Below are 12,529 nucleotides of genomic sequence, written 5' to 3'. Positions count from 1 at the left end.
ATTATTAAGTGTCTGAGACCGGATTTGAACCCAGGTACTCCTGACTCCAAGGCCAGTGCTTTATCCATAAAACCACCTAGCCGCCCCATAAACATGGTTTTATAGCCCTCTCAACATAGTTCTAAATTGCTCTGCAGAATGGTTGGATCAGTTCACAACTCCAACAACAATCCATTAGAGTTTTATTTTTTCATCTTCCCTCCAAATTCATCACTTTCCTTTTCTGATCTATTAACAAATATTATAGATATACTGTAGTACCTCAGTACTGTTTTAATTTGCATTTCTCCAATCAATAGTGAGTTAGAACATTTTTTTATGACATGACTTTATCTGAAAAGTATATCTTTTGATCATTTATCAATTGGGGAATGACCACTATTTTTAGAAATTTGAATTGGTTCTCTATGCTTGAATAATGAGGCTTTTATAAGAAAATCTCGCTTTAATTTTTTTCAGTTTTCTGCTTCATAGTTTTTTTCATAGTTGCTGTTAAAAACCTCCATTCCATTTCTTTCTGTTTATTCTATTCTCTCCTTTTCCTTTATTACTTCTCAAAAGTGTTTTGTCTCTGATTATCTCATTCTCTAATTTTCTCACCCTTCTCTCTCTCTCACACACACCACCTTCTCCTATTCCCTTTCCCTTGTACTTTCCTTAGGATAAGATAGATTTCCATTCCCAATTGAATACATATTATTCCCTTTTTGAGTCAATCCTGATGGGAATAAAGTTCATTTACTCACCTCATCTCCTGCCTCTTCCTCTTCTCTTTAAAAGCTTTTTCATGCCTCTTATATGTAAGATAATTTATCCAATTCTACTTATCCCTTTCCATTTCTCCAATACATTCTTCTGTCACACTTTAATTGTATTTTATAGATTTTATCCTTTCATACTAACTCTGTCTTCCCTCCCCATGTTTGTGTGTGAATACACATCTTTTAACTGTCCCAACAATGAGAAAGTTCTTTTGAGTCACAGTGTCATCTTCCCAAGTAGAAATGTAAACAAACCTTATTAAGTCTTTTATGATTTCCCTTTCCTGTTTATATTTTTATTTTCTATTCAGCTCTGGTCTTTTCATCAGGGAAGTTTGAAATTCCCTTATTCATTGAATGTCCATCTTTTCCCCTTGGAAAAAAGTGCATGATTTTGCTAGGTAGTTGATTTTTGGTTGTAATACAAGTTCTTTTGCTGCTGGAACTTCATATTCCAGGCCTTCTTATCCCTTAATTAAAAAATCTGCTAAATCTTGTGTTATTTTGACTATTTTTCCATGATACTTGAATTGTTTATTTCTTGGTACTTGAAATATTTTCTTCTTGACCTGTGAGCTCTGGAATTTGACTATATTATTCCTGGGAGTTTTCATTTTGAGATCTCTTTCAGGACCTGATATTCTTTCAATTTCTATTTCATCTTCTGGTTCTTAAAATATCTGGGCAGTTTTCCTTGACAATTTTAGAAAAGATGGTGTCTAAGTTTGTTTTCTGATCATGGTTTTCAGATAGTCCAATAATTTAAAAATTATCTGTCCTGGATTTATTTTCTGGATCAGTTTTTTTTTTTTTCTGAAGAGATAGTTCACATTGTTATTGATCTTTTTCATTTTTATGGTTTTGTTTTATTTTTTGCCTTTTGTTTTTATTTATTCATTTATTTTTCACATTGCTATAATAGCCTAGTTGTAAAAGTAAACATAATTCCCCTCCCCCTAAAAAAGGAAAAATAAAAGTGAGAGGGAAAAAAAGTGTACTTCAGTATGTTTGCTTTTTTTGTTAGGGTTTTTTTTTGAGGCAAATGGGGTTAAGTGGCTTGCCCAAGACCACACAGCTAGGTAATTATTAAGTATCTGTTTGAACTCAGATACTCCTGAGTCCCGGGCTGGTGCTCTATCCACTGTGCCACCTAGCCACCCCTTTTAGTATGTTTTCAGATACCATCAGTTCTTTCTTTGGGATGGAGCACATTCTTTATAAGTTCATCAGAGAAACTGTTTCAATGTTTTTTCCCAACAGCTTTCATTGCTAGCTGAATTTCCTTCCATCCTATTCCTTCCCACCCCCATTTATTCTATTCTTTCTCTCCTTTGACCCTGACCCTCCTCAAAAGTGTTGCATCTGACTACCCTCTCCCACAATCTTCCCTCTCTTCTATCTCTTATGCCCCCCCCACCTTTCTCCTCCCTGTCTCATTTCTCCTATCCCTTTCCTCTCCTTTTTTTACTCTAGGATAAGATAGATTTCTATACCCTATTGAGTTTGCATGTTATTTCCTCTCTGAGTCACTTCTGATGAGAATGAAGGCTCACTCATTCCCCCCTCACCTTCCCCCTTCCGCTCCATAGCAAAAACTTTTTCTTGTCTCTTCTACATGAAATATCTTAGCCCATTCTATTTCTCCTTTCCCTTTCTCTCAGTATATTCCTTTCTCTCCCATTAACTCCTTTTTTATAATATAGTATACCTTCATATTCAGCTCCTTGTCTATATGCACTCCTTCTAGGTGCCCTAATAAATGAGAAGGTTCATATAGTTATCAGTATCATTTTCCATGCAGGAATACATGCAGTTCAACACGATTAAGTCTCTCATAATTTGCCCTTCCCATCCACCCACTTTATGCTTCATCTGAGTCCTGTACTTGAAGACCAAACTTTCTTTTCAGCTCTGGGATTTCAACAGGAAGTATGAAAGTCCCCTATTTCATTGAATGTCCATCTTTCCCCCTAAAAAAGTATGTTCAGTTTTGCTGAGTAGTTGATTCTGGGTTGTAATCCAAGCTTTTTTGCCTTCTGGTGTATCATATTCCAAGCCTGCTAAATCCTGTGCAATTCTGACAGTAGCTTCACAATATTTGAATTGTTTTTTGTTGACTGCTTGAAATTTTTTCTCCTTGATTTGGGAGTTCTGGAGTTTGGCTATAATATTCCTGGGAGTTTTATATTGGTATCTCTTTCAGGAAATGGTTGGTGGATTCCCTCAATTTCTATTTTACCCACTGCTTCTAGGATTTCAAGGCAATTTTCCTGGAAAATTTCTTGAAAAAAATGATAGCTTTCTTATCTCTTTTTCCATCTGGCCAATTCTGCCTTTTAAGGTATTATTCTCCTCATTAACCTTTGGACTGCTTTTTTCCATTAGACCTAAACTAGTTTTTTTTAGGTAAACTAGTTTTTCAGACATCATTTACTTTTTTTTTATCTCCTTCACTAAACTGCTGACTTGGTTTTTATGATTTTCCTGCATCACTCTCATTTCTCTTCCCAATTTTTCTTCTGTTTCCTTTAGTAGATTTTCAAAATCTTTTTTTTTTTGAGCTCTTCCATGGCCTGAGATCAATCCTATTTTTCTTGGAGCCTTTGGATATAGAAGCTTTGACTTTGTCATCTTCTGAGGTGTATTTTCATCCTCCATAGGACCAAAGCAATTGTCTATAGTCAGATTCTTTTTATTGTCATTTGTTCATTTGCCCAGTCTTTGACTTGATTTTTAACTTTTTTTCATGATTTTCTTGCATTATTCTCATTTATTTTCCCAATTTTTCCCTTTCTTATTTGATTTTCAGAATCCTTTTTGAGCTCTTAAAAATGGCCTGAGACCAATTCATATTTTTCTTGGAGGCTTTGAATGTTAAGAGCTTTACCTTTGCTATCTTCTTCTGAGTGATATTTCTTTTCAGAATTTTTCCTGCTGTTTGCTCATTTTCCCAGTCAATTACTTAATTTTAACTTTTTTTGTAAAGGTAGGAATTTGCTTCTAGGGTAGAGGGCTTTCCCAAATTTCAGAGGCTTTGTGTAGCTGTTTCCAGAGATACTTCTGGGGGATCTAAGAATTTTCAATTCTTCTAAGATGGTACAATCTAGAGACATGTTTACTATTCTCCTTACCTGTCTATGAGTGACCACAAGCACTCTTTTTTTCCCCCTGAAACTATGAGGAGGGTTCTTATTCCCTGCAGCAGCTAGGTCTGGTTTGTTCCTTTTTGCCCTGGTACTGTCACTGAGGATTGTGACCTGAATCTAAATAAGGGAAAAGCAACAATCCTGCCTCACTGATAGCAAAGGCCCCTGTAATCTCCTTCTGACCAGTTCTTTGATCATTTTACCGTCTTTGGACTGAGAGTTCTGGAAGCAACTACTGCCACTGCTGATTTAGTGGCTCTTAAGGTCTGCTTTGGGTTTGCTAGGGACAGGTCAGCAGTGGCATGACCTACACTGGACTGTGCTCCATTCTTACCCAGGTGTGACAGACCTTTCCTAATGATCTTTCAGATTGTCTTTGGTGTCTGTGGGCTGAGAGCTCTGGATCCTGCCACTGCTAACATAGACCTACTCTGGACTGTGCTCCATTCCAGGTGGGACAGACCTTTCCTAATCACCTTTCAGATTGTCTTTGGTGTCTGTGGGCTGAGAGGTCTGGATCCTGCCACTGCTAATGATAGACCTACTCTGGACTGTGCTCCATTCCAGGTGGGACAGACCTTTCCTAATCACCTTTCAGATTGTCTTTGGTATCTGTGGGCCAAGAGGTCTGGATCCTGCCACTGATTCAATCTTCCTAACACCTGCTCTTGGTTTGCTAAGGCCTAATCTGTGCTAGCATGGCCTGCACTGGACTGGAGCAACAAACCTTTCCTGTTGATCTTCTAAGTTGTCTTGTGTTGGAAAACTGTTTCACTTTTGTCTTTTTCTGGCTTCTGCCACTCTAAAATTTGTTTAGAGTCATTATTTAAAGGTATTTGGGTTTGGGGAAAAGCTCAGAAGACCCTGACTTTACTCTGCCATCTTGATTCTGTCTTTCTAGACCTAGTTCTTTGTAAAAAACAATGCATTAATTTTTTCCTCTTATTCCTTTAGATTGGTTACTAATTTGTACAGTATCTTATAATTGTTGATTCAATTCAATGCTATAGTCTCTGTCTTGATGTTCTACTATGGAGATTTTGGACATCTGTTGCTCCAATACAAATACATTTATGATGTAGCTTTTACAAAATGTGTGAAGACATTCTATAATGGTTGTAGTATCTATTAATTTTCCTTTGTAAACACAAGATGAATGGGGTCAACTCAAAGAACTAATCATAACTCTCCCTCCTCTGTCTCCTCCCTATTCTAAGCTCACGAGTCTAGGAGCCAGAGTATATGGAGATCCCCATCTTGGTCTATAGGATCAGGGTTTACAGACTCTCCTAAGAAACTGCAGCAGAGTTGGGTGGTTGGGCTATGATGGGCCCACAAGGGTCCTAGTTCCATGCAACCCAGACAAAAGAGGCCCATTCCATGTTAGTGGATGAGGGGAGGTTAAGAAGTTCACAAGTACACAAGTGAGTATTGTATTGACACAGGGAAACCTAGACAAAAATCCAAATTTCTCTTAATACAAACAAGATAGATTGGCTTCATTTCCTTCCCTTGCCTCAGTTTTCCAAAGCTAGATCAGAAGGTTCTACTCTTTTTAATGATTAAACCTGCAACCTCTTTGCTAGCATAAATATTGTCATCTAATGCAAAATTATAATAGGGTGCGTCTGTTATTTTGGTGATTACCTGATGGAGATATTGTTATGTCAGGTTTTCATGCCCTCCATTCCCTTGGTCATATGATATAGATATTTGAATCAGTGGATAGAGTGGTGGGTCAAGAGTCAGGAGAGCCTGACCTAAAGCAATAAATAGAGGAACCTTAGGCAAGTCACAACCTTTGCCTGAATTTGCTCAGCTGAAGAGGATAGTACCTACAACCCAGGGCTATTGGGAGGAGTAAATGAAAAAAAAATTTGTATAGTGCTTCGCTTAGCATCTAATAAATGGCTGCTTAATAAATTCTTATTCCTTTTTTCCCTCTATACCTCTCAAAGGAGGATAGGATTTTACATAGCTCCCACCTGTCTTTGGTCCTGTAACTTAATACAAGTGGTATTGTTTTCCTTCTTTGCTTCCATGGCTCACATTCAAGAAATCTTGGGGCCTGTCAAAGTTGAGCCTTTTGTAGAACATTTACTCCTGAAGTTCAGAATTATGACCTCAAGGTTTGTAGGCAATAGTTTCTGTGTCTGCATGGTGATGATAAATGAGAAACATGAGGGTTATGTACCAAAGCCCTGGTTTAATTTTCACAATATCATTTTACTTTCATTCTCAGGATCCACAGTATCTATGTCTTCTCATATTGCTCCACTCTGAGGAGGAATTTGATAGGCTTTTCTTCTTTGTGTTACAAGGCATAAGAGATAAAATTAATATAATTTTCTTCCACTCCTCTCTTCATACATCTCATCAGATAATATACATTCATGCCAGGTTGTCCTAACATTAGTGGCCTTAACAGTATAATCTCCCAAGACTTTTCTAACATACTTAAAATGTCTTCATTCTCAAACAATGGGTCTATTTATATTAGGAGATCTCTCTTTTCAATTGCAAAGAAAACAATACCACTTAATAGCATTAGTTTCCATCTTTTTCTAGAAATTTTCCATATGTGTACTCATAGACATCTTAAGGTGAAAAATTAAGTATAAATGTTCTACAGGATATGGTATTTAAACAGCACTAAAATAGCAATTGATTATGCCAAATCCAGTGGGCTTTTTTCAGTCTTCATTCTCTTCAATCTCTCTGCAATATTAGATACTGAAGATCCACATCTAGATCATATACTCTAACTATAGACATTCCAGTGTTCTTTATCTTCTATATTATTTTATGGTTAATTCATTAGCTCCTATTATAATCTTTATACTGATGATTCTCAAACTATCTGTTCTGTTTTAATCTCTCTGCTGAGCTTTAACCTTGCATTTCCAACTGAGTTTCAGACATTTCAAAATGGATGTCCAGCAGATATTGTAAAGTCAATATGTTCAAAATGGAACTCATCTTTCCTCTTAAGCCCTTTCTCCTTCTAGTTTTCTAGTTACTGTAAAGGACAAAATCATTTTCTCAGTCCCTCAGCCTCAGAACCCAGGGATTATCCTCAGTTCTTCACTATTTATTTCTCACTGGCCCACATCCAGAGCCATATCCATTTTATTTGCCAAGGCCTGTTGATTTCACCTTTAAAACATCTTTCAAATGCCATCCTTCCTTCTTTGCTCTGTTGTTGCTTCCACCTTGGCAGAAATCCTAATTAACTCCCTCCCTTGATAGAATCCAATACTGCTTATCACCTTCAGAGCAAATACAAAATCTTCCTTTTTGTATTCAAATTTCATCAGTGCACCTCTCATCCCCTTTCCACCTTACTCCTTGACATATAGTCTTTGAATCAATGACACTGGCCTCTTTGCTTTTTCTTGAATAAGACATGCCATTTCTCAGCTTCAGGTTGGCTATCCTTCAAACCTGGAATTCCCTTCCTCATCTCTACCTTCCTTCCCAACTTCTATAGGATGCCTTTCCCCAACACTTTTTAATCATATAGTACTTTCTCCCTTTTATTTCTTATTTATTTGGTACATAGTTTATCTGTACATGTTTGTTTGTCTCTTAACAGATTGTGGCTTCCTGAGCAAGTCCCTGATATTCAGTTTACCTCCCTAGTGACTTTTGAGATTTTTTTTCCCTTGGGAGAGATTCAAGGCTATTTTCTTGCTTTGAGATGACTTCAACTCCCAAAAAAGGCTTAGGTAACCCTAGTCATCATTTTCATTATTTTGATTGTGTAAATTATTCTCCCAGTTCTAAACCTTTTGCTTTGTCTCTTCATAGAGATGTTGGTTAATTTAGGTATAGGTAGAGAACTTAGTCTTAGTGAAGAATTGGGATTTTTTTGGTATTATCAGGGAAGAAAAGAGATTGGGTGATGAGCTGAGTTTTGAGGAATGGAAGATGTGGGGCTGTGAGAACTCATGTTGGATGGCCTCAAACCAAAACACCAGGAATAATGAGATTTTTGACTAATATACAGAATTATAATTGTAACAAAATATAAAACTCATTTCTCATTTTCTCCAAAGATTTCTTTAAAAAACGCAGCTAAAATATCTTTCTCCTTCTAAGTAGAGGAAGCTAAAGCTGGAACATGTTTAAGGAAAGAGATTAGACTTTATGGATATATGAAAATTGTTCTGGTAGGTATTTATTTATATAATTAATTTGTATTTTACATAAAAATCCTGCCATTCATCCTTTTAAAAACTTCTTTTGGGCATTTTAGTAAAGAACAATTAATTTCTTTAGTTTTTGGCAAATTTTTGTTTAAAATTATATTTGAGAAGTGCTCAAGTTTACATGTGAAATATGAAGAGAATTTTAATATTTTAGTAGTGGTATATTGGCAATATTTAGCAATTTAGTTTTCTTGTTACTGAATGCAACTGTTAAGCTCATTTCGAGTATGGAAATTGGATTTTTACTACTCTATTAAAATAAATTTAGATATATGATACTTCTAAATCATTTTATGGTTTCTTGTGAAAGTAAACCTTGTAATCCTAGTTTTCAGGTATAAAATGGATGTTATGTATTTCCTTATATTGAACATTCCAATGTAATTTTAACACCAATTAAACAATGCTTTTAGATTTCTATATTTTAGTGATATGTACATAATAAATCAATTTCAATCACTAAGTTCTTCCTCATCACTGAAATATGCACTTTTCTTTATTCTTGGGCGTCTTGAATCATCTGATGTTGAAGGTTCTCCTGCACTGGGCTTCCATCTTTGTTGATCTTCTTCAATTTTGGCTTGCTATAAGAGATTTAAGGGGGAAAAAGGAGTATTTAGGTTATATTTCTTTTATTCTGAGAATGACTAAAAGTTATAATGACATTTTTATCATGTGAAATTATTTTGCTTATTTCTTAATAAAAGGCAATGTAAAGCAACCGATAATTCAGTGGAGAAAGAGTCATAAGGCTTGGGTTGTAATCTATTTCAACACTAATTTTCACAGGCAAAATACTGAACCTTTCAAAGTCTGTTTCCTGTAGAATGGAAATTGCAATACTTGTGTTACCCACTTCATAAGACTGTTGTGAAGAAAATGTTTTGCAAACTTTTAAGCATTATATAAATGCCAGATATTAATATTGTTAAAATGAATGGAAAAAAGAATTTGACTTTACATTACATAATCCAAACTACAGTATCATGAAAACTTAATGATTTTTACTCAAATCAGAAAATTATATCCACTATTTTCAAAGCTATTTTTATTGTACTCATCTTGGATGAGCATACAACTTTTCTATTGTTTTTGGTAAGAGTTCTTTCAGGAAATAATGATTTAGGTAAATTAATATTTTTCTTCTGTCACATGATCATTTAAATCAGTTTCATTTTGTCTCTATTATAGAAGTAGAGGCAAGACTATGAACAACACTGTGGGACACTTGGCCTCAGAGAACATAGGGAATGCTACTTAAACACATTATATCAATCAGTCTTGACAGAAAAAAAAGATCCCCCTAGTTCATATCAAGGCTCAAGAGAGAAGAAATAATAGGGAGGGCTCCTGTGACTCTTCTATGCCTATATAAATGGTTTCTGGTAGTATGCAAAAGATAGTAAATTGTTAAGTGCAAGAAGATGAAAGCTTATGCTAACCTGGAAAGCTATAGCTTGGCTGAGGCTATCAAGAGCAGGGTCTTCTCCTTCATCTTCACTTTCTTCTACTTCTTCACTGAAATATACACATATGTATATATTACATATATTGTACTATGCATAAATTGTATATGGATGTCTCCATATATTACATCTTTCTCTCAAATCACAACATATATGAACTTTAATAGGCACATGTTATGCAATGCAATATCTTATACTCAGAGAAGAATGATATACATACATTTCTTCTTCCAGTTCAATAATTTTCTTTCTTTTTTTCTTTTCTTTCTTTTTTGGTGGTTCACGTTCTCCAAGCACATTTTTAGGACAAGCATAACTTAGGTGACCTGTTTCCTTTGTTACATTTTTATTATTTGAGGGGGAAAAAAAAGATATTAAAAGTATTGCATTGGTGAGCAGGAATTTTTTTTGATGGCTTTTAAGAATAATGTATTGTTGGAATTAAAAAAAAAAGCAAACAAAACCCATGTCAGAACAAGCACAAGATTACCATGACACTGGCAATATTTCTTATCTCTTTATTCAAAAAGCAAGACAAAAGAAAAACTAGAATGATAGACTGTAATTTTTAAAATTATATTATTATATTATTATAAAAAGATTCTTCAAGGTGTAATGAACTTCAATAACCAATTAGTCCAATCCAGAGAAGGGGGAAAAGGGAATGCCTCACTATGATATCCTTGTCAAGTAGTCATCAAGACTTTGCTTGATGAATTCTAATGAGGCATGCTACTTCTAAATAGCTCTATTAGGGAGTTTTTTTCTGATATAAAGCCTCTATTTGCTTTTTTTCAATGGCTGTTTATTGTCCTTGTTCTGCTCTATGGGACCCAACAGGAAAAATTCAACAACTTGAACTTTGCTATCAGGACTCCTTTGAGTTTTCTCTTCTACTGACTTAGTATCCCTGTTTCCTTAAACTGAACTACAATTGGCATAAATTTAAGGACCTTCATAATCTTAGCTGCCTTCCTCTACATTTCAGCTTATCAATTTCAATCATTACTAAATTATTGTGCCAAAAAATCACAATATTCCAGATGTGAACTGATTAGAGACTAGTATAGGAAAACTATCATCTCCTTATTTTGTGATGCTGTGCCTCATTTAATAATATAGCATCAAATTTAATTAGCTTTTTTTGGCTACCACATTATACAACTAACTCAATATCAAGCTAAAAGTTTACTAATAGTCAGATTTTTCTCAGAATTGCTATCCAACTATATATTTTCCATCTCTTATCTGTTAAGTTGATTTTTTGAACCCAAGTTTAAGCAAGAGTTTACATTTATTTCTACTGAATTTCATCTTATTAGATTCAGCTCAAAGTTCCATCCTGTCAAGATCTTTTTGGATTCTGACTCTGTCACTGAGTGAGTTAGTTGTCCTCAGCTTTGTGGGTTCTTCAGATGAGCATACAATCTGTGACTTTATCTGAATCACTGATAAAACCATTTTAACATTTTAGATTTTTTTTAGCTTTTTAAAAAGGAACAAAACCAACAACAAATCACTGGTGCATTTCATTGGAGACCAAGTTGAAATTGAATATTTCATTAAAGACTATTGGGTTCAATCATTCAAACAATGGTAAATTTATATAAATATTGTTACCTAGTCCACATTTCTCCAGTTTTCCAATAAGATTAGTATAAAATTATTATCAAATGCTTTACTAAAATCTAAAGTATGCATACAAAATTTTCTTGATCTACAATTTGAATAATTTGAATAATTTAATAAGTAAATAATTACTTCACATATTATTCTACAAGTTTTACTTAACAACTAAAGAAAAAAAATCTCTTGCCTCAAAAAGAACTAAAATTTCAAGATTCCGAGATTGACACGCTAGTGCTCCAATAGATCTGTGATTTTAGTACTGATTTTAGTACTCCAATGTTACTTAATGCAATATAGGTATGCTACAGTATGTCATATCATTCATGAAACTCCACAATATTAAAAATAACTCAAATACAAATGAATACAAAATAATATGTAAAAAGTCTGTAATTATTGTGATATGATTTTAACAAATTTAATCATGAGATAAAACCATTTCCAATAAGGAACACTTTGTTGTCTTTCAGTTGGTTTAAGTCATGTCTGTTTCTTCATGATACCAGTTTGGGTTTTCTTGACAAAACTGGAATGGTTTGCTATTTCTTTCTCCAGCTCATATTAAAGATGAGGAAACTGAGATAAACAGGGTTAAGTGACTTGCCCAGCATCTTATTGCTAGTAAGTGATTGAGGTCAAATTTGAATTTAGGTCTTGGACCTCAGACTTTACTCTAGGACCAGCACTCCACCTTACCACCTATTTGCCCTAAGGAATACTTGGAAATGTTAACATTTAAATTAGTTATGGGAGAAATATTAAAAACTACCATTGAGAAATCAAATTTTGATGGGCTTCTTTTAAAATTGTTTGTTCTGAAATAAATTTGGTTCCTTTCAATTAGAGTAGATCAGTTTCTTACTCAATTTTTCAAGAATCTGTGATTTTATTGAGATTCATCTGTAATTTCACCAAGGAATATTACATTGAGTGCTTTAAAAGCTGCCCTTGCCTATCATTTCATGGTCAAATCTCAGGTGATAAGGCTCTGAACTTAGGCTGGTTCCAGATAGCTGAGAGAACCCACTGTAAGGTCCATACAGTGAAAGATTTTGAGTGCTATATCACCAGTCATTAGTTGGACTTTGTTACAGTATTTTCTTTGGGAATACAGAGTTACTTCCACAGTTTTTGATGAGGAACTGGTCTAGGTAGAGTCTGGTAGTATTTTGATTGAGATAACAATAAAACTTGTACTAATCTAAAATATTTTATCTAAAGTCAAATTGTGATGCAGACTATTCTAGCTGAGTACTTTCCATATTTCAACATAGCATTCTATAGTTCGGTTTGGCTGTGTTGATCATTTCCTCAAA

At 34.6% G+C, this 12,529-nt stretch overlaps 1 protein-coding gene across 6 annotated transcripts in view; it reads right to left on the bottom strand.

The window, feature by feature from the left end:
• Window positions 1-4,967: 4,967 nt before the first annotated feature.
• ZCRB1 (zinc finger CCHC-type and RNA binding motif containing 1) overlaps window positions 4,968-12,529 on the bottom strand; it is a 42,867-nt gene continuing 35,305 nt past the window's right edge. For all 6 annotated transcript variants that reach the window (XM_074194723.1, XM_074194722.1, XM_074194726.1 and 3 more), the window contains 3 exons: window positions 9,805-9,917; window positions 9,561-9,636; window positions 4,968-8,702 (listed from right to left, as the gene is read on the bottom strand). In XM_074194723.1, coding sequence (XP_074050824.1) covers window positions 8,571-8,702; window positions 9,561-9,636; window positions 9,805-9,917 — 321 coding nt within the window. In that variant the 3' untranslated portion in view covers window positions 4,968-8,570. The remainder of the gene's footprint in view (window positions 8,703-9,560; window positions 9,637-9,804; window positions 9,918-12,529) is intronic.

Source organism: Macrotis lagotis, chromosome 7 (genome assembly GCF_037893015.1).
Source record: "Macrotis lagotis isolate mMagLag1 chromosome 7, bilby.v1.9.chrom.fasta, whole genome shotgun sequence".
NCBI lineage: Eukaryota > Metazoa > Chordata > Mammalia > Peramelemorphia > Peramelidae > Macrotis > Macrotis lagotis.
The sequence above is the reverse complement of the archived record's forward strand: the minus strand, read 5'-3'. Positions and strand labels throughout refer to the sequence as shown.